Source organism: Chionomys nivalis, chromosome 5 (genome assembly GCF_950005125.1).
Source record: "Chionomys nivalis chromosome 5, mChiNiv1.1, whole genome shotgun sequence".
In the NCBI taxonomy this organism is placed as follows: domain Eukaryota; kingdom Metazoa; phylum Chordata; class Mammalia; order Rodentia; family Cricetidae; genus Chionomys; species Chionomys nivalis.
The window spans coordinates 1,171,715-1,193,927 of NC_080090.1; the positions used below are offsets into that span (position 1 = coordinate 1,171,715).

The following is a 22,213-nucleotide window of genomic DNA, read 5'->3' on the forward strand; positions in this document are numbered from 1 at the left end:
AAAAAACAATACAAATGTTTCTTACCTTGAACATTTAGTTACTGAAAAGGTAATTGAAAAACTCAAAGAAGTTACAGTGATTAACATCAAAAAGAATTGTAAACATAATAATGATAATTGTCTAAGACATGTCTAATAAAATCTTGAAATACTTTTATTAAAATTTCATGCTCCCCTATGTGTCAGATACAAATTGAACTCTAAGTGTCACAGCACTGTAGTTTGGGGGCGTTGGATCCTACTGCTGGGACTGAATCCAGATCCCTTGAGGTGCCAAGTGCCCTATATCTGAGCCACGTCCCAACTCTGTAACTTGTTTTACATGTTGATTAGAGCCCAAAATACCCCACAGTGAACAAATATTGACACTTAATACAAAGGTGGCCTCGATGTCAGGATTCCTTAACCCTTAACACTAGCCAGTGTTACAGTCAGGGCCTAATCCCTTGTCCCTATAGACTTCCTAGTTTTGTGAATTCTTCCAGTGCCTGCTTCCTCCATCTTTGGAGCTTTTCAGCCTGAAGTTTCTGCTCTCCACCCTGTCCCTGCTCCCCCTGCCGTGTGCCCTTCGCTGGCTGCTCTTAAGTTGTCCACTGCTGCTTGTCGGTTGCTAACCATCAAGCTAACCTGCCACGTGCACAGCTAAGCCTGCCACGTGCACAGCTAAGCCTGCCACGTGCACAGCTAAGCCTGCCACGTGCACAGCTAAGCCTGCCAACTCTGCCACTACTGCTGTTGCTGCCTATTTTTGCCACTACTTTTCAGTCTCCATGGCTACTTTCATGTCCCAGCTCAGCCCACAGTGCTAAAAACAGGCAAGAAAGGGCCATTTGTGAGAAGCCCTTACTGGTTAGTTTTTTGTCAGTCTGGCACAGCCAGGGTCAATAAAGAAGGAATTCCAACTGAGAAAATGCCTCCATCAGATTAGCTTGTAGGCAAGTCTGTGGGACATTTACTTGATTAAGGACTGATGTGGGTGGGCCCAACTCACTTTGGTGGTGCCTCTCTGGTGATTGACTGGTCCTGGGCTGAATTAAAAGGGTAGTGGAGCAAGGCATGAGGAGCAAGCCAGTAAACAGCTCCCTCCACGGCTTCTGCTTCAGTTCCTGCCCTGACTTCCCTGCATGGTGGACTACAACTGTAAGCCTTAAAAAAGAAAATCCCATTCTTCCCCAAGTTGCTTTCGGTCACGTCTTTTTCACACCAGTAGAAAGCAAATGAAGAAACCTATTATTGGACCTAAAGTTGCAGTCTAGCGGCAGGAGCACTGAAGTCCTGTCTTCCATCAGACTCACCCAGTGAGCACAGGAGGGTGCTTAGGCCTTGCCTTTGGCTTCAGTCACAGCCATAGAGGTTTGTGCTTGAAACAATCACAGGCTCCCTTTTTAGTGTCTGTCAGAGCAGTTCCCTGGCTAGGCTGTCAGGGGAAACGCTTCCTCTGGCCCAGCAGACATTGTTACAGTTGGTGTTCACAAGGCCGGTGAAGGTTCAAAACAAACAAAAACAAAAAACCTGGCCCAAATTTCTGAACTTCTCCCAAGTCTGTGCTACCAGGAATGAGGCAATCAGCTGCAGTTGTGTGATATGGGAGTTCCCTCTGTGCTATGATTACCATTAATGAATAAAGAAACTGCTTTGAGCCTATGGCAGGGAAGAACAGAACTAGGCGGGGAAAGTTAGGCTGTATGCTGGGAGAAAGAAGGGCGGAGCCAGGGAGACGCTATGGAGCCACTGCCGGACGTACTGAGACTTTGCTGGTAGGCCATGACCTCGTGGTGATATACAGATTAATAGAAATGGGTTAAAATAATATGTAAGATTTAGCCAATAAGAAGTTAGAGCTAATGGGCCAAGCAGTGATTTAATTAATATAATTTCTGTGTGATTATTTCGGGGCTAAACTAGCCTGGTGGCCAGCACAAACAAGCAGCCCCTCCCTCCTTGCAAGTACTCTAGACATCTGGTGTTAGGGTCAACTGTGAGTCCTTTTACTCAAGGCACAGCTGGGACAGCAAGGAGGAATCCAACAGAGTAAATTGTTCCATCCTTCATCACCTTATTTACAGGAAAATGAGCATCAGAAGAGTGCTGAGGATAAGATCTTAGAATTCTATCATTGACAGTAATAGGGCTTTTAACAGTTTGCAACAGTGTTTCAATAACAGCTGCTTACAAGATCCCCGACCCCTACCTACCCCATCCCCTCCCCTGCACCCTCACCCTTGGCACCAATTGCCTCATCTATAGACCACACTAAACTACAAGGAGTCTGCCTGCTCCAGAGAAGGACATCTGCCTTCTGACACTTGACTCCCATCTGCTGCAACAGGGTCATAGAAACGCCTCTAGGATGCAGCTCTGAGACCTAAACTGGCTTTGTGCAGCTGGCCATCAGCTGCTCATCAGCTGCTCCTGCCAATGGTCCTGAAACGCAGGAGTTTGCTGTGTGTGTTTCAGCTTTCAAAAGAAACACGGTGAACTCATCAAGAGTCTAAGCAACTGCTAAACTCTATGGAGAGAAAAATACAAAAGATACTTAACTTGGCTTGGGAAAGATGAGAAGAATACATACAATTTAGTATCCAGGTGGAAGTGTTCGCCTTTATAGTTTCTGTAATCAATCCTCTTTTTTTTTTTTTTTAAGATAATGGGGAAATTTTTCTTTGGGTTGGTGCAGTCGGGAGCCTGGTGCTGTTTCGATGAGTTCAACCGGATAGATATAGAAGTTCTCTCGGTCATTGCCTCACAGATCCTAACCATCAAGGTTGCAAAAGACAGCTACTCTGTGAGGTATTTATGCATGGGTTACTCCTTTGGGATGGAATCTGATACACATTTACTGTTTACTTAGTGCTGAGTCCTTTTCTTAAGTGTTGGGGTCTTTGAGTTTTTATTTAGTTTAGTTTGTTTAGCATGCAGCAAAATGAATGACACTTGCCTTGAATGTTTTCCTCTGGTGAATAACATGGAATAAATGTGTGTGTGTGTATGAATGTTTGTATATATGTGTGTATACATATTGTGTATATATATACACAATGTGTATATATATATAAATGTATATATATATATATATATACACACACTCAACTTTAATGTCAATTTAAAGGTATCCACCCTTTTTTTACACTTTGGAGTAGCCTGGAGCCGCCAGCCCTCAATGTAGATATACTCTAGTTAATATTTTTTTCTATCTTAGAATCTCTTTTATCTTAGGATATTACACTTAAAGAAATCAAACAAATAGTTATGAATATTTTTCCTTAATTCTACATGAATTTGTTTTTCTTTAATTCTATACCCATTTAAAAACAGAAATCCTGGCTGCACCCCTGAAGTCCCAGCTCACCATTCTAAACTGAGGTGCTCTTTTTTAAAAAACCACAAGAAAATGTATGTATGTTAGGGTTACTGTTGTTTATGAATAATCAACAAGTTTTCCCTTCCAACTCATGCTGATGGTGCTAACTTTGCTCTGATTGGTTTCATGCTATTAGTGTTACCAGGGCTTACAGGTGGACACAGATGGGGGTACAGTAACCCCCATTTTACCACTCTCCTCTCTGTTTTGACCTCTACAAAGTGTTTTGCCCAAGAACTGGCCAGCTGTGTCTGGCTGACTCTCACGTTTACACTGTCCTCCTCGGTAAGAAACCACTCCAGAAATTCTTGCCATTGTCTCTGTCTGTGTTGTAGCCGACAGGACATGGTGTTTAGGGCAGAGCATCTGCCTCACAGCTGTCTGTATATAATCTTTTTATTTTTGAGATTTTATTTATTTTTTATGGGTCTCTTGCCTACATGTATTGTCTGTGCATCACAGGCACCGGAAACCCTCAGCCTAGAGTTACAGATGACTGGGAGCCACCATGCGGGTGTGGGGAACCGAACCCTGGTCTGCAGGAAGGGCAGTCAGCGCTGAGCCCCCACGTTGTAACTGGACGTGAGCTGTGCTCCAGGCAGGAACTCTGTGCTCTGCTGCTGTGCTCTAGTGAGTTTGCAGGCCCAACACACTGAGGGCTTCCTAGGGTCACTTCCCTGTGTGGATCATTTTGTCCAATGGTGCCTTCCAACACCCAGGCCCAAAGCTTCTCAGACATCTTTAGACAGGGTCAGATATTCCTGAATCACAACAGAACTCAGTGTTGTCTCAGAATAGGCCACCACCTCCTCCTCTCTGTGTTGTTGTTAAGCAAGTTTTATTTGGATTTAAGTGTAATAAAACCTTAAGAAAATTCCCTGGTTTGTTAAAGTTTTAATACCCTTAAGCCTGGAGGGTGATTTTTTTTTCTATACAGGGTTTCTTTGCATTGCCCTGACTGTCCTAGAACTCACTCTGTAGTCCAGGCTGGCCTCGAACTCACAGTGATCCAGCTGCCTCCCTGCCTCTGCCTCCTGAGTGCTTGGGTTTAAGACCTGCTCCACTGCCGCCTGGCTTATAGGAGTAATTTTAATGAATGTTTTATTGTCTTTTAGATTTCTACTGGATGGTAAAGAGCTACGTATCAATATGTCATGTGCCATGTTTGTCACCATAAATCCTGGGTAAATATTAATGAGTCTAATGACGGTATACACAGACGAAATCCCTTTAACCTTTTCTGTGGGTGGGCTTGTCCGGTAGCTATCATTCACCCTCCAGAATCTTTTTTTTTGAACTAATTCTTTGAGAATTTCTTACATTGTATTTAGATGTCATTCACCCCTCACCCTAACTTCTCCCAGATCCATCCCTCATTCTACGCGCAAACAACTTTGTGTCCTCATTCTAAAAAAGAAATCAAATCCAGTTAGTGCTACCCATATACCCTTGGGTGTGGGCTGTCCCCTGGAGCATGGCCAGCCTCAGGGGCCACACTGTTCTAGCTCTTCTGCTCCGGCAGCCATCATTACCAATACCTTCTCCAATAGGGATGGGACTCAGTACCCTCCTCCCCATCCATGATGGGGTTTCATTTGATGCCATCTTAGCCAGGTTTTAGACATTCATGTTGTCGCAACCATCGGGAGGTCATGTGTCCAACTGCCCTGTTGTGTAGACTTTTTCAAACTTGAAACCATATACTTTCCTCAAAGAAGAATTCTATTGGCTTTCTATGTGACATCTACCTGAAAATTAGTTGAAAAGGTGGCTTTTACCTTTTATGTCATGAGCACCCTGTAAAACACTGCTTCTTCGTAGTCACCTCTAGAAATCCATACCCACTCTTCCACAGTGACCCTTGAGTCTTGGAAGGGGGTGGTGTGATACTGATGTCGTTCAAGGCCGAGGATTCGGCCGTCTCCTATTGTCTCCAACTTGACCACTTGTGAGTCTGTGCTCATCACCACCTAGCTTCTCTGCTGAGGGTCAAAATGGGTTTCTCTATAGGCGTAAGGATGAGGCCTTAGGAGTCAGTTTAGTGGTGTGCAGAGTGACCGTGATTGGCTCTCCCCGGGCTGTCACCTGTCCAGCCACAGGATCACTCATCATGGCGCCAAGCATGAGTTCCATCTTGTAGAGCTGACACACAGCCCCACAACCGCCTCTCTCTATGAATGGATGTAACATCTCCACCCTGTCCATGCAGGTGATTACACTAAGTCTCTGACTCTGGGCTAGGTTCATCAAACATTGAACAGTGCTGCCTTGGCCCCAGGAAGCAGAAAGATCTGAGACAAGGTGAAGCGTACAATGAAGCAAGCGTATGATAGGCTAGCATAGCATGTGGGTGGGAGGAAAGGTGAAAGGCACCTTGTAAACTGATTTCCATATATGGGTCACACAGAAAGCCAATGGAATTGTGTGGGGGCAAAGTAATTGCATTTCGCATTTGGAAAAAATGCAGGGCGCGGTTGGATTTTTATTATTGTTGCTGTTTTTCTTCTCTTTAGATATAGAGGTCGAGTTGAGCTCCCAGGGAACTTAAAATCTCTGTTTCGCCCGATGGCAATGATGGTGCCCCACCACAAAATGATCACTGAAATAATTCTCTTCTCATTTGGCTTCAAATCTGCAAGACCACTATCAGGAAAGCTCGTTAACCTTTACGATTTAGCCAACAAGCAGCTGTCAAAGCAGGTGAGGAACTGCCTCTCTCCAAATATGTAATAGAAAGTATAAAACTGGTTATGTAAAGGTGATGCAAAGACATTTCTGCTATTGGCCAGGAATTGGCAGGACCAGCCAGGCCCACCGTAAGATGGGAGCTGCTTTCTTCAAAGTGGCTGTGCCTCCATGCTCCTCGGCCTTTACTCACAGGTCTGGAGAAAGTGGTGGCATATATGTTACTTCAGGTCACATCTTCTCTCTGTGCTCATGGATGTCAACCTCTGGATCCATGTTCTGCAGCTCTGTGCACATCTCAGTGATCTGAAGGACTTGTGAAAGCACAGGCACTCAGCCTGACTCTGTTTGTCAGCGTACAACTGAGCAGACTGCACTCGGAAGCTCAGTTACCAGGGCAGCTGAGTTGAGTCCCACACCTTCTTGAGAATTGTTCTGAGACTTGAGTATGTGTTTCTAACCCAAAATGGTTTGGTAAGCAAACCACATTCTCTCCAAAGTCTTCCTTTCCTCTTGTTATTTTCCCGTGCCCCTTCCTAGTTCTCAGACAGTGTAACTGGGACCCCATAACTGTTAACACTTACCACTCTTTCTTTTAAGAAATAGGCTCTCCAGAATTCAGTAGTGCATGCCTTTGGTCCTCAGTACTGGAGAGGCTGAGACAATGGGAACATTTGAGTCCAAGAATTCAAGGCCAGGCTGGATAACACAGTAAAACTCTAAAGGGAGGGAGGGATGGAGGCAGGGAAGAAGAGAGGACAAGGACATAAGGCAAGCACCAACTTAGATGAGAAATAAAAGCATTGGAGGCAGAATTGGGGTTTTTAGATTCATACAGATATCTCCTTTTACAGACTAGATGGTTATTGATTTCCATATGTGTGTGACTGTCTTAAGTGGTTCTATTTTCCCTTGAGAACTATAGTAACTCAGATATTGAATACTCTATTTTAGGAGCATTATGATTTCGGCATGAAGACCTTGAAGACAGTTTTAATAATGGCAGAAAAGAAGAAACAGGAGTATAAATGGTCAGTGGACATTTGAATTTAGTGCAAGGTTCGGAGAGTTACATAAATAATTTGTAGAATTTTAATTAAGGCAAACAAAAACAGAAACTACCAGACTACCACACTAAGATGGACTGGCAGGAACTTAGTGGTATCAAAAGAACAAAAATGAACCAGGTCATGGATTCCAGATCCCTAGTGGGGCCTGTTCTTTAGAAGGTGTGCATTACTGATGTGTAATAAAGCATGCAGAGAAATGTAGGGCCCATCTAGAATAGAAATAACGAGAAAGAGAAAATGGTACCTGCACGAAGCTGGCACACACCCTCTCTTGTCCGCAGTCAATGGACCGTGCCTGGTAACACAGTGTCAGTGCAGTGTTAGGCATTGTCAGTGCTCTAAAGAAGATTCAGAGTGCATGGGAGAAGTGTGTAGACTGCGTAGATAAGCAAATACAACACTTTATGTAAGGGACTTGAACATCCACAGACTTCTGTCCTTGTGGATGACCCTGGTGCTAACAAGACTGCAAGGTGAAAGTCAGATGTGAATAACTGAAATGAATAGGACCTCTGACATAAAATACCATAAAACTATCATAACAGCTGAACATATCCAGTGTTGGTTTATGAAAGGTGATATTAAGAATAGGGAGACTGAGGAGGAGGCTCAGTGGGTATATGGGTACCTGTTCTACAAACACAAGGACCCAAGTTCAAATCCCCGGCACCCACATTAAAGGCTGGCATGGTTGCATGTGTCCATAATACAGGAATAAGCAAAGGGTTTTTTTATTATTTGTTTTTAGACAACTGATTCTAAAATTCACATGGAAAAATAAAAGTAGTTTTAAAATATTAAAAAACAAAAGAAATTAAAGGGAAATACCTTTCTGAGGATTAAGCTATATTATAAAACTTCAACAATTGAAAGTGTGGCACTGATTGTCAATGGGCAAAGTGTTGAAATAATGTAGAAAGTCAGGAGGCAGGGCTGCATGCCTGGGACATGCAGTATGTCATATATCCATCACCAAGACCAGAGAGTTCGATGCTCAGTGTAGGGGACTAGCCACTGCCGGCAGAAGGGTCAAGTGGGAGCCATGCTCCACAGTGTTTGCCCAGACAGTCTCTAAAATAGTTGAGGGATTTAAAGGTAAACAAACATCAAGAGTAAAACTATCAGAAGGAACAAGTTGTCTCTAATATTCTTGGAGGAGAGAAGACTCTTCCCCCAGTGCTAGAAAGTGAACCGTGGGCCTTCTGCTGGTGACTTACTTGTTGCTATGGCAACATACCTGACCAAGGCAACTCAAAGGAGGAAAGTTGGTGTTGACGCAACAATCCATCATGGCAGCAGGAGCCCAAAGCAGCTGGTAGCATTGTGTCTGCGTCAAGGATGCTCAGTTGACTTTCTTCTCATTTAGTCCAGAACCCCACAGGATGGTGTCACCCACATTTGGGTGGAACAAAGTTAACACAGTCTAGAAACTCCCAGCTGTGAGCAGGCATTTGTCTCCACGCTCATTCTGTACCCAATTGTGTTGATAATCAACCCTGACTACCACAGGTTTTGTATGGCGCTTAAAACCAAAACTCAAAATCTAGAATCTACAGGGGCTAGAGAGATAGCTCAGCAGTTAAGACCACTGGCTGCTCTTCCAGAGGACCTGGGTTCAATTCCCTGCACACATGTGGCAGGTAGCTCACAACTGTTTGTAACAAGTCCTCTTCTGGCCTCTGTGCACGCTGCATGCAGGTGGTAGACCTCTATGTGTAGGCATGTAGGCCAAACACCCACACACATTAAAAAAAAAAAAACTAGAATCAACAACAACAAAAAAAAAAAAACAAAAGAACATTTTTAACAAATACGGATCTGCTTATCTCAAAAATATTCAAAGGTGATCATATAGGAATGAGTTAGAAAAAACTTTTATGGATTTGAAATATCTGCACGTCATGCTGCACACAGCAATGGCGGCATCCAGACAGGGCTGGCCTAGGATAAACTCCTCTTAAAAATAAGAGCATAGTTTAAGTCAAGTCAAGAAAGTTAGGCCAACTTTAGAAAGATAAATATCGTATTTTCTTTTATTTGTAGTTCCTAGATTTCATATAGATATATAAAATCACATAAGAGTATATATGATATCAAAGTAGACATACAACTGTAGAAGAGCAAAGGGAAGTAATAGGAAGGGGAAAGGGATGTCGAAGGGATGATCTCAGTGTGTATTATATAGTATATGTATATACATGTATATATCTAACATAGTGATTATATGTATATTATATACTCATGTAAACTTTTCTTGTGAAACACAGTTCTATGTATACTAAACACACACAACAAAAAACATTTTAATAAAGAAAAGGGAAAGAAAGTTGAAAATTCCTTTATTTGTTAAAGACATTGAATATGCAATTAAAATCTTCCCTAAATGAAAATGAAGAATCATAACATTTTTTTACCATCAAGGAAAAACTCATTCTTTTACCATGTTAAAAATCATCCAGCAATTCCCAGGATTAAACAATGAGTTCATCCCTGGGGAGATGTAGCTTTTCCTGCCCACAGGAGTTCCCTCTCTTGCATTCCTTAGGTGAGATTCCAAAGCTGCTTTCATTTAGCACACAAGGGACGCGGAGGGTGTGGGGACAGAGAGAGCGCTGCAGACATAATGCGTATTTGTTTTCTTCAGCGACTGCAGCAAGAGTCTTTCTGAAGCAGACGAATCTCTGATCATTATCGAGGCAATCCAAGAAGCTAGTTTATCAAAGTTCCTTCCCGAAGACGCCCCACCTTTTGAAAAGATCATGGAAGATACTTTCCCTGGAGTAACGGTTTCGAAAGTCCGTCACCTTGCCTTGGAGGTAGCACAGCTATGGCAAGCACTGCCAGGTCCCTCTCAGGTTGATGTGGCTTTAAATACAGTGGCTCCTTCTGAAATACTCTACTCATGTCGAGGACGTCACAGGATAGGGGCAAAGCACTTGCCGACATGTTTTTACCAGGGGAGGGGAAGGGACTTGAAGCACAGGTGACTAGTGAATGGAAAGAACGAATAGACAGTGGGGGTGCTGTGTGCTGAGTTCTCCTTCCTAAGTGCCGATGTGGGTTTTGGGTTTCCCTGTAATAGCCCGGTGCTTACTCCCTATTATGAAGGGCATTTAACTGTTTTGTTAGTAAGGGTCTACACTATTTGGAGTGTATCCACAAGGCTTCCCAAGCTGCTCCCCTAAGATGAGCAAAACCAGTGTTTAATTGCCATTACCGTACGTACAAAAACAAAATTATTATGGACAGAACCTGGCTTCCTTCATCAGGCGGCCGGGTCGTCCAGCATATTCTGCCTTTGCTGCCTTCACCTGCCCCTGTTCTCCTGCTCTCTTCTGCTTCTGCTGCTTCCAGACTTTCAAAACAGATTGATTACTCTGTCTTAGACCTGACTTGAGGGGTGTTTTGTTTTTTTTTTAATAATTTTTAGAGTAAATTTATTTTCACAAATAATTCAAAGGGATTATATGTATTATTATCTTTAAAGTCTTTAAAAAACTTAGTAATCAAAATTCTTTGTTATATACACTGTATCTGTACCATTGTGTTCTGCATATTCTTTTTTTTATTATTCTTTTTTAATTAAAATTTCCACCTGCTCCCCGTTTCCCATTTCCCTCCCCTCCTCCCAAATATTGCCCCCTCCCCCCACTCCCCTCCCCCTTTCCCCACTCCTCTTCTCCTCCCCCCACACCATTCCCCTTGAGGGGTGTTTTTTTTTCTTAGATATTTCAGTAAGAACAATAGAGCTGCTTTTTACATATCAGCAGTATATGCAATTAACTTGATTGGCAATCACGGGTTACACACTATGTTTTAGCACATATGAAGTATGTAGCAAACATGACCAGGGATACTGCAGGAAGGCTCACAAGAATTCCTCTTGAGACCCATTCAGAGTAGATGTATGATCATAACTGTTCTGTTATGGTCTGAAAATAAGAGAATTTTAACTCTGTGGTTCTCCTTGGAACAGCCTTCTCCAGCTAGACAGACATAGGCATTCTATCACGTTTCAGACTGGGTTGGTGGGGAATTGAACAAAGCACTATTTTGATTCTTTCAATTTCATGTTTTTGCAATTGATTTTCCTGTAACATGTTCTCCTGATGTATGCAGTCTGGTCTAACATGTTGCTTTCTTAACTAACCAGCTTCTGCTTCCAGACTCCTCACAATCTCTTCTTATGTTTGAATTTTTTTTTTCTGTCTTCTTCTGGGACTTACATTTTTTGAGAAAGATTTTTTGAAATTCAAAATTAGCTTTCTTTTTTACTAATGGAAATTTGTAAGACTAGACTTTCCTCTTCTTGATTTTGTTCTTGCCTCACTGATAGTACCACAGTGAGCCGCCATGTCCAGCCTGCTCGCCCTGTGTCTGTAGGGCTGTGTTCCTGTGAACTCTCAAACTCTGAAGTAGCCATAGTGTGTATAAAGGTGTTCAATAAATATGTCTCTACTGTATAAAACATTTACTTTAAAAAAGAATTGTACTTTATTGTATTTTACGTCTTCACTTGTGGTCTCTGTGCTGATTTTTGTTTTTTTATTGAAAAAAAAATTTTCCACCTCCCATTTCCCTCCCCCTCCTCCCACCCCTCTCCCCCTCCCCCCACTCCTCTTCTCCTCCCTCTCCAGTCCCAAGAGCAGTCAGGGTTCCCTGCCCTGTGGAAAGTCCAAGGTCCTCCCCCCTCCATCCAGATCTAGGAAGTTGAACATCCAAACTGTCTAGGCTCCCACAAAGCCAGAACATGAAGTAGGATCAAAACCCCGTGCCATTGTCCTTGGCCTCTTGCCAGCTCTCATTGTCCAGCCATGTTCAGAGAGTCCGGTTTTATCCCATGCTTTTTCAGTCACAGTCCAGCTGGCCTTGGTGAGCTCCCAATAGATCGGCCCGACTGTCTCAGTGGATGGGTACACCCCTCGTGGTCCTGACTTCCTTGCTCATGTTCTCCCTCCTTCTGCTCCTCATTAGGACCTTGGGAGCTCAGTCCGGTGCTCCAGTGTGGGTCTCTGTCTCTATCTCCATCCATCGCTAGATGAAGGTTCTATGGTGATATGCAAGATATTCATCAGTATGGCTATAGGATAGGTTCATTTCAGGTTCCCTATCCTCAGGTGCCCAAGGAACTAACTGGGGACATTGCCCTGGGCACCTGGTAGCCACTCCAAGTTCAAGTCTCTTGCCAACCCTTAGGTGGTTCCCTTAACTAAGATATGAGTTTCCCTGCTCCCCTATCCAACCTTCCTTTATCCCCAATCATCCAGTTTCCCCAAGTTCCCCTCATCCTCTCCTTCACACTTTTCTCTCCCCATCTCCCCTTACTGCTATCCCATGCCACCCCCAAGATTCCAATTTTTTGCCCGGCTATCTTGTCTATTTCCCATAGACAGGAGGATAACTATATGTTTTTCCTTGGGTTTACCCTCTTGTTTAGCTTCTTTAGGATCACAAATTATAGACTCAGTGGCCCCTATCCATGGCTAGAAACCAATTATGAGTGAGTACATCCCATGAACTTCTTTTTGTGTCTGGGTTACCTCACTCAGGATCGTATTTTCTATTTCCATCCATTTGCATGCAAAATTCGAGAAGTCATTGTTTTTTACCGCAGAGTAGTACTCTAATGTGTATATATTCCACACTTTCTTCATCCATTCTTCCATTGAAGGACACCTAGGATGCTTCCAGGTTCTGGCTATTACAAATAATGCTGCTATGAACATAGTTGGACAAATGCTTTTGTCATATAATAGGGCATCTCTTGGGTATATTCCCAAGAGTGCTATTGCTGGGTCCAGGGGTAGGTTGATCCCAATTTTTCTGAGAAACCGCCACACTGATTTCCAAAGTGGTTGCACAAGTTTGCAGTCCCACCAGCAATGGATGAGGGTCCCCCTTTCTCCACAACCTCTCCAGCAAAGGCTATCCTTGGTGTTTTTGATTTTAGCCATTCTGACACGTGTAAGATGACATCTCAAAGTTGTTTTGATTTGCATTTCTCTGATCGCTAAGGAGGTTGAGCATGACCTTAAGTATCTTTTGGCCATTTGAACTTCTGTTGAGAATTCTCTGTTCAGTTCAGTGCCCCATTTTTTAATTGGGTTAATTATCATTTTAACGTCTAGTTTCTTGAGGTCTTTATATATTTTGGAGATCAGACCTTTGTCTGTTGCAGGGTTGGTGAAGATCTTCTCCCAGTCAGTGGGTTGCCTTTTTGTCTTAGTGACAGTGTCCTTTGCTTTACAGAAGCTTCTCAGTTTCAGGAGGTCCCATTTATTCAATGTTGCCCTTAATGTCTGTGCTGCTGGGGTTATACACAGGAAGCGATCTCCTGTGCCCATATGTTGTAGGGTACTTCCCATTTTCTCTTCTATCAGGTTCAGTGTGTTCAGATTGATATTGACGTCTTTGATCCATTTGGACTTGAGTTTTGTGCATGGTGATAGATATGGGTCTATTTTCATTCTTCTACAGGTTGACATCCAGTTGTGCCAGTACCATTTGTTGAAGATGCTTTCTTTCTTCCATTGTATACTTTTAGCTCCTTTATCGAAAATGAGGTGTTCATAGGTTTGTGGGTTAAAATCCGGGTCTTCTATACGATTCCATTGGTCGACTTCTCTGTTTTTATGCCAGTACCACGCTGTTTTCATTACTGTAGCTCTGTAATAGAGTTTGAAGTCAGGGATGGTAATGCCTCCAGAAGTTCCTTTATTGTATAAGATTGTTTTGGCTATCCTGGATTTTTTGTTTTTTCATATAAAGTTGGTTATTGTCCTCTCAAGATCTGTGAAGAATTTTGATGGGACCTTGATGGGGATTGCATTGAATCTATAAATTGCCTTTGGTAGAATTGCCATTTTTACTATGTTGATCCTCCCAATCCAAGAGCAAGGGAGATTCTTCCATTTTCTGGTATCCTCTTCAATTTCTTTCTTCAATGCCTTAAAGTTCTTGTCAAATAGATCTTTCACTTCCTTGGTTAGAGTTACCCCAAGATATTTTATGCTGTTTGTGGCTATCGTGAAAGGTGATGATTCTCTTATTTCCCTCTCTGCTTCCATATCCTTTGTGTATAAGAGGGCGAAAATCTCCCTAGGCCTAGACATTAGCTTTCCTATATAGAAAGACATCAATAAAATAATTTATTATTTTAAAAAAAGACTAGGCTTTCCTCTAAGCAAATGCTTGTCCTGTGTCTGTGGAGGTGATGGAATGGTTTGGGTCCCTTATTCTGTCAGTGTGAGAACATCCACTGCTTTCCGTACTGTAGAGTACCCTGCATCCCTGGAGTGAATCTCCACGGGTCACAGTGAAACCTCTTTTGAACATGCTGTTGGATTTCATTTGCTAGAATTTTATTCAGGATTTTTGCAACCCTATCCCTCAAGGACACTGATCTTTATTATTCCTTTGTTGTGGTGGTTTGGATAGCAAAATAGTGCCAGCCCCAAACAATGAATTTAAAAGATTTCTTTTCCTTCATATTTTTAAAAGAGAGTTCGAGAAGAAATCTTTAAACGTTTGTGGAGCCATTTGGTCCTGGGATTTTCTTTAATGGGAAATGTTTTATTATTGATCCAATATCATTCTTTATTTTTATGGGCTTCCTCAGGCATCGAATTTTTCATTAGTCAGTCTCAGTAAGTTGTATATGTTCAGAAATTTGTTCATTTCTTCTGGGTATTTTTTTGGCAAGCAATTGTTCATAATTTTATCTAATAATGCTTTTTATGGTTGTGGTATCTATCATATGTCTCCTTTATGGCTCTAATGATGCTTTTTATGGTTGTGGTATCTGTCATAATGTCTCCTTTATGGCTCTAGTTTTATTTATATGCCTCTTCTCACTTCTTTGTCTAGTTAAAGATTTTTTTTAACTTTATATTTTTAAAAAAAACTTCAAAGGCTCAATTGGTAAAATGCTTGCCTTGTAAGCCTAACGAGCTGGGTCTGAACTTTTGCAAGCCACATAAAAAGCTGGGCATGGCAGCGCACATTTAAAACCCACCGCTGCAGAAGAGGACACAGGCCCTGGGAGTCAGTGGCCAGTCAGTAGAACCTACTTAATGAGCTCCAGGGTCTCCAGGAGAGACCCTCTCTCAAAGGAGGTGGACAACATTTCTGAGGATGACCCCAAGGTTGTCTTCTGCTGGCCACATGCATCTGCATGCATGAGCACATCCGTCGTTCCACGTGTGCCCATGTATTAACACTGATTTAAAGCTTCTTTCATTCATCGTTTGTATTTTTAATCTTTATTTTGCTTATTTCTGCACTTATTCAATATTTTTCCTTACTGCTAACTTGGAATTTGGGTTACTCTAGTTTTTGCTTGTTTGCTTGTTTGTTTGTTTGTTAATTCCTCAAGGTACAATATTAGGTTACTTATTTGAAACCCTCTCTTGAAGTTAGATTTTTTTTTTTTTTTTTTTTTTTTTTGGTTTTTCGAGACAGGGTTTCTCTGTGGTTTTGGAGACTGTCCTGGAACTAGCTCTTGTAGACCAGGCTGATCTCGAACTCACAGAGATTCACCTGCCTCTGCCTCCCAAGTGCTGGGATTAAAGGCGTGCGCCACCACCGCCCGGCTTGAAGTTAGATTTTTATGTGTCTAGGTGTTTTTGCCTACATGCATGTCTATGCAGCATGTCATGCATGGTGCTTGCAGAAGCCAGAAGAAGGTGTCAGATCCCCTGGAACTGGAGTTAATGGACAGTTGTGAGCCACCTTGTAGGTGCTGTGACTCAAACCTAAGTCCTCTGCAAGAGCAGTAAGTGCTCTTAACCACTGAGCCATCTCTCCGGCCCCAAAATCTTTGTTTCTGGTGGTGGCTGATTCTTCCTATAAACCTCTCTACATTCTGCTTTTGCTCTAATTGCGGCATTTGGGGTATACTGTGTTGCCGTTATCATTTGTCTAAAGTTTAGAATTTCAGGGCTGCTAAAATGGTTCCGCGGTGAGGTGTTTGCAGTCAAGCCTGCCAGCTTGAGTTTGGTGCCCAGATCCTACAGTGAAAGGAGGGAGCTGACTCCTGACGGCCGTCTTCACACATGCATGCACGCGCCCTTGTGTGCACACCCACACAGTCCCAGGGGCATGTGCACAACCCCTAGGTTTTCTGGACCGTGTTGTTTCACATTTGTCTGCTATCCCAAGTGTCTCTGTGCTGCTTTCTAATTTTATGCTGTTGTGGTCAAAATGATACTTGATGTGATTTCAATTTTAATTTGTTGATGCTTGTTTTTGTGACCAACTATAAGCTGTATATGGAGGGTTTTCCATGTGCCACTAAGGAGGCTATGTATTTGCAGCTGCTGGATGGAGTAGTCTATGATTGTCTGCTGGGACCTTTGGTCCAGGGTAAGGTTTAGCTCTGACATTTCTTTGTTAGCTTCATCTGGGTTTGCCACTTACATTGACAGTAGAAGGTTAAGCACTCTGCTGTGCTGTGTTGGAGTGTGTGTGCCTCTCCCTTCAAGTCTATCAGTATTTACCCTACAGCACTAGGGACAGCAATATTGGGTGCCAACATCTTTAGGCCTGTCGTATCACCTTGTCGAATCGACCTTTAAGCACTCAGTGATTGCCTCTCAGGGTCTTGCCTGGGAACTGCCTTTTCTCCTCTGTGCAGCTGTCTACGCTGTCTCCCTATGCTGCCTCCTCTGTCTGCTTTGTTCCGTCTCATTGTAGGGATGCAAGGAATGGGGAGCGGACAGGAGATGACATACCAGTCCTATCTACCTAGACACAAGCCTTCCTGTGGAAGGAAACCTGGTTCTCCAGGGGTTTTGTTTTGTTCTGTTTTGGGCTGTTTTGGACTTGCAGTCCCTTCGGCTTTATTTATTGCCCCTCCTATGTCCCACCTCACTCCCTCCTAAATTGATGGCCTCTTTTTCTTTTATTATTATTGTTACAAACATGTGCACTGATGTATAAACACAGCATGCAGAATCCATTTTTGTTGTTTTGTGCATATGATTTTGTGTATTAATAAATCTGAAAGTGATGATTCTTAGTCTGAGGGGAGGGTTTATGAATTTGTTCAAAGGTCTGTGAACACAAAATTTTCTATGTATTGCACATTTCTGGTGAGAAAAATAGTGGTTTTCATTATTCTCAAGGACAGAACTTGGTGAGCTAAAACAAAACTGAATACTCTTAACAACTCTAGTAATTAATAAATAGCTAAGAGGTTCTGAAGGATTACAATTGAAGGGTTTGGGCTGTGGGTGTGGCACAGTACATAATTAGGCTGCTTTGTACAAGGGCCTGGGTTTTGTCCCCAAGACTGCAATAAATAGATAGATGGCTGGATGGGTGGCTGGATAGTCAAGTTATAATACACTTTAATATATTTATATTCTTTCAGAAAGCAATATCTATCGCAACAGAACAATTAAACTTTCAACATTGGCCTCCTCAGAAAGAGAAGATCATACAGTTGTACCATCAGCTCCAGGTGAGTACAGAAAGGGACGTCAGCAGATCTTAGGGGAGTTTCAGTCAGTAAAGTAAAACGTGAACACACAGAACAATCGAGAGGGGTTATGGTACTTTGAGAACCTTGAGTTTAGTGCACATAGTCCTAGTCTTAAAAGAATACTGGCATCAAAAGAACCTAAACTTTGTTTCTGAAGAAGACTTTTAAATACATATTTCGGTTACCAAATTTGTGCTTGATGGGGCGTAGTTCGGTGGTAGAGTGCATATTTAGCATGCACGAGACTCTGTAGTCAATCCCCATCATTCTCACCCCAAAGTCTGCCTTACATCCTTGAAAACATGAGCTGCTGATGCCTCTGCTCCAACAGCATGTGGGAATATCAGGGACCCACAAAAATGACCCCCAAGGTCATCCACCTCTCATTTATATACTGTCTTAGCACCTGGTGTTTCCCCAAGAGTGCAATGCATGTTGGCCACTAATTAATCTTGCTTATAGGACTTATAACCCAAAAATATTTGTTTTACCTCGTTGTTTTACTTAGAGTTTATACTGCTGTGATATGAGACACTGTGCCCATGGCAACTCTTATAAAGGAAAACATTTAATTGGGCAGCCTACAGTTTCAGAGATTTAGTCCATTATCACCATGGGGGACATGGCAGTGTGCAGGCAGACATGGTGCTGGAGAAGGAGGGGAGAGTAAAGAAGGAGCTATATCTTGACCCTGAAGGCAACAGGAAGTGGTCTGAGTGTTACACTGAGTATAGCTTGAGCATAGGATACCTCAAAGTCTGCCCGCACAGTGATAATTTCTCCAGAAAGTCCATACCTACTTCAAAAAACATACCTCCTAATACTTCCACTCCCCATGAGTTTATGGGGACCAATTACATTCAAACTACTATACTCTACTCCCTGGCCCCCATAAGCTTGTAACATTGTCATAATGCAAAATGCATTTAGTTCAACTTCAGAAGGCCCCATAGTCTATAACAGTCTCGGTAATATTTTAACACTCAAAGTTCAAAGCTTCTTCTGGGATTCATGCAATCTCTTGACCATAATTCCCTATAAAATAAAAATTAAAAAAAACAGATTACATACTTCTAACATATAATAGCACAGGATATACATTACCATTCCAAAACAAAATCATACCTCCTAATAGTGCTAGTACCTATGAGTTTATGGGGGCCAATTATATTCAAACTACCATACTCATTTAGGACTTAAGACTTTCATCATCAGATCACTGAACAGCAGAGCAAGACCACCCTAAGCATCAGTTCCAGCGTGAATGCCCATCTAACGTTCTAGGTCCAAACGGCTACACAGACCCCACAGCTCACCTGAGTCTACCTTAGAGTACCAGGTGGGGTCCCTCTGAGTATCTGTATTGACACCCCCCACTTGATATTTGAAGCATCAATCCAAGCGTGCACAGACTTTTACATCACCCCGTAAGGAGGGGGTAGTGCAAATCAGTGAGCTGATGTCCGTCTGAATGCTACTCTCAAGGAAAACTGGATGGTTCTTAGGAGGGAGACACGATCATTCCTGAGCCTGGCTTTTACCTAAGAAATAAAGATATAGAGGGGAACTAAGTCTGTTCTTGGAAAGTGGGGTCTTTTGTTAGTTTTAGGGGAGGGTTTGTTTGCTTGTTTTTCACAGATGTGAACCATGTCAAGTTCAAGATAAGGACTGATGAAGTTGGCAGTGCTACAGTGCCAGCTCTCATTCAGTTCTAACAAACCTACTGCTTGTGTTTGGAATGACGTCATGGTCTTGCTGCGTGTCAGTAGATGCTGCTCATCTGCCCAAGGAGTGACTGGGAATGGGGAGTGAGCGCACACATGAGCAATCCGGTTGCTTTTTCTTTTCTGTGTTTGTGTGGTACTGGGGATTGAACTGAAGAGTCTAGGCAAGAATCTTATCACAGACTCTACCCCCTGCCCTTTTCTGTGTTTGTGTGGTGCTGGAGATTGAACTGAGGAGTCTAGGCAAGCATCTTATCACAGACTCTACCCCCTGCCCTTTTTTTCTGCTTATGAGGCTACTAATTACATCGTGGGAGCCCCTCCCCCAAATACCAGAACTAGAATCAATAAAACTGTAAGAGGTGAATGAAAAAGATGAATATCCTGCTCTGAGAAATTTGTCCATAAAAGAAGCATCGCGTTTGGAAAAGAAGCAAATGTTAGGTTATGCTGGGCTAAGAAGCTTATGAGACGGGGGATGGAAATGTTCACTGAAGCAGGCACTGAGAAAATCTACCCATTGGAGAGTCATGAGAACCTGGGTCTTGCTCAAAGCCAAACTGGTGACTCAAAGGAACAGTGAAGAAGAGCAAGCAGCGCGAATGACCGGGGATGTCTAGCATGGAAAGATAAAGAAAAAATGAAGAGAAAAATCTTTGTTACAGAGCCCAGTTCACAAAGCCTCAAGGAGGGGGAAGGGGGAGAGGAGAGGAAGGGTTCATCACCAAGAATTAACAATATTCTTTGATTAGGATATTTCTTCTCGCTTCAGCCGTAAGCAACACAATAAAGCGGAGGGCCAGGCAACCGTGGACTGAAGAGTCATAGGAAGGAAGAGGGCATGGGAACAGGCAGAGATGTGTTATAGAGGCACATTCAATCGCTTTCCAGCACACTGATCTGAATTTCATTTCAGGCTTGTGTCGGTGTGATACTAGTGGGCCCAACAGGTGGAGGGAAGACGAGCGCCAGGAGGATTTTAGAGAAAGCATTAGTGACCCTTCCTGTGGCAGCTAATTTGTCACTTAAAGAAAGGCAATCTGATTCAAAGGTAAACCTTCTAAATAAAACCTTTTCCATCTCTGCAAAGCTTATACTTCGGTATACATATCTATTCTTCCTACATTTGTATCTTAAGTACTTGTTAGATTTGTTACTAGAAGTTTTGTATTGAGAAACCATTGCAGTGAGAACGTTGACATTTGGGTAGCACACTGGTGATGAGGAGTGTATTCAGCTACTTAACTGAAGTCCCAATTCATTCCTGAGTATTAAGTCAATCATCTTCAAATAAAATTAATTATACCCCTTTTCCAATATTTAAGTGATTTTTCTTTTGTTATTAAATTGATTACCCATCTAAGAGTATGTCAACTATAGTTTTTATTCTTAATTTAACCTGAATATGCATTTAGTTTTTCAATATGATATTACATTTATCTCTAATTATTTTTTCTAGAAATTTTTTTATCATATTTGTAAGTTTCTGTTCCCTAAAACTTTGGATTTTTGATGATTGGAATGTATATAATGATTGTTAGGGAACTGGAGAGATGGTTCAGCAGTTTAGGGCTGACTATTCTTTCAAAGGCCCAATGCACAATTTTCAGCACCCACATGGCAGCTCACAGCTGTCTGTAACTCCTATTCCAGACAATCTGTTACCCTCTTCCAAGTTCTACAGACACAGCCATGCACACAGTATAGACATACATGCAGACAAAGCTCCCATGCACATAAAATTTAATTAAATTTGAAAACTAAAATGATCATTAGTCTTTATTTGTCTGGTAATATGCTGTGTTTTGATAGATTTATTACTATTAAATAAATATTAGATGTCTGTGAATTCTCAGGAAGTCCCTATGTATACATTTTTGCTTATATTTGTTTTCATAAGGTTGCTTGGTTGGTTGGCTGGTTGGTTTCTTTGAGATAGAATTTCTCCGTATAGTCCAAACTATCCTGGAACTCACTCTGTAGACCAGGCTGGTCTTGAACTCAGAGATCCACCTGCCTCTGCCTCCTGCGTGCTGTAATTAAAGGTGTGCACTACCACCGCCCAGTTCACATTCTAATGCAATATAAAATAAAATGCTCCCCTAAACCATGTGAACTTTAATTATTTAAAGATTTCAATGTTGATCGTATACTCCACATCTTAGAAAGTCAGCTCCACAGTGATATGCATATTTTTCTGTTAGTATGAAATCTTCTCTTCAGAGCCATTCAAGTTGTAGTTTCTATTTCATTATCATTTTTTATAAACTCATCTTCTAAACAGATCTCACTGAGTTCTTAAGCAATAATTGTGAATTATTGCACACTAAGACCAAGTGGGAGTCACTTCAGGAATACAAGGATAGTCCAACATTAAACCAGTTTAGTGCAGGAGATACTAGAACAAGAGGAAGAAGCCGTATGATCACATCAGGTCACAGAAAAGGAATGTGGTGGCTTTTTACTTCCCTTTGTAATTAGAAGAAAAAAATTCAGAAAACCAGAAACAGACAGGAAACTCCTCAACCCGATAGGGGAGTTTATGGAATAGCCGCAGTCCCTCACACCCGTGTGCTGACGGCTGGAAGCCTTTCCTCCAGCCAGCAGTGAGAAAGACCATTTCCACCCCATTGCTAGCATTGCACCAGAAGTCCAGGCCAGTGGTTTGACGTGGACAAGTCCTGTAAAGACGACTTAACAGGCAGCTCATCAAGAAGTAAAACACAAAATGTGCTGGCAGAAAGGCTCAGACAGTAAAGTTGCTTACCACCAAACCTAATGGCCCAGTTCAGTCCCCAGGACCCACAAGGTGAAAGGAGAGAAGTCAGACTTGCACATCTGTTCTCTGATCTTGTATGCACACACACACACACACACACTATAAGTATAG

The 22,213-nt window shown here is 42.3% G+C and overlaps 1 protein-coding gene across 1 annotated transcript in view; it reads left to right on the forward strand.

Moving 5' to 3' along the window:
• Dnah14 (dynein axonemal heavy chain 14) overlaps positions 1–22,213 on the forward strand; it is a 277,305-nt gene that overhangs the window by 130,768 nt on the left and 124,324 nt on the right. The window contains exons 33-39 of the mRNA XM_057769862.1: positions 2,645–2,790; positions 4,477–4,545; positions 5,875–6,061; positions 7,001–7,077; positions 9,761–9,932; positions 17,489–17,578; positions 20,240–20,374. Coding sequence (XP_057625845.1) covers positions 2,645–2,790; positions 4,477–4,545; positions 5,875–6,061; positions 7,001–7,077; positions 9,761–9,932; positions 17,489–17,578; positions 20,240–20,374 — 876 coding nt within the window. The remainder of the gene's footprint in view (positions 1–2,644; positions 2,791–4,476; positions 4,546–5,874; positions 6,062–7,000; positions 7,078–9,760; positions 9,933–17,488; positions 17,579–20,239; positions 20,375–22,213) is intronic.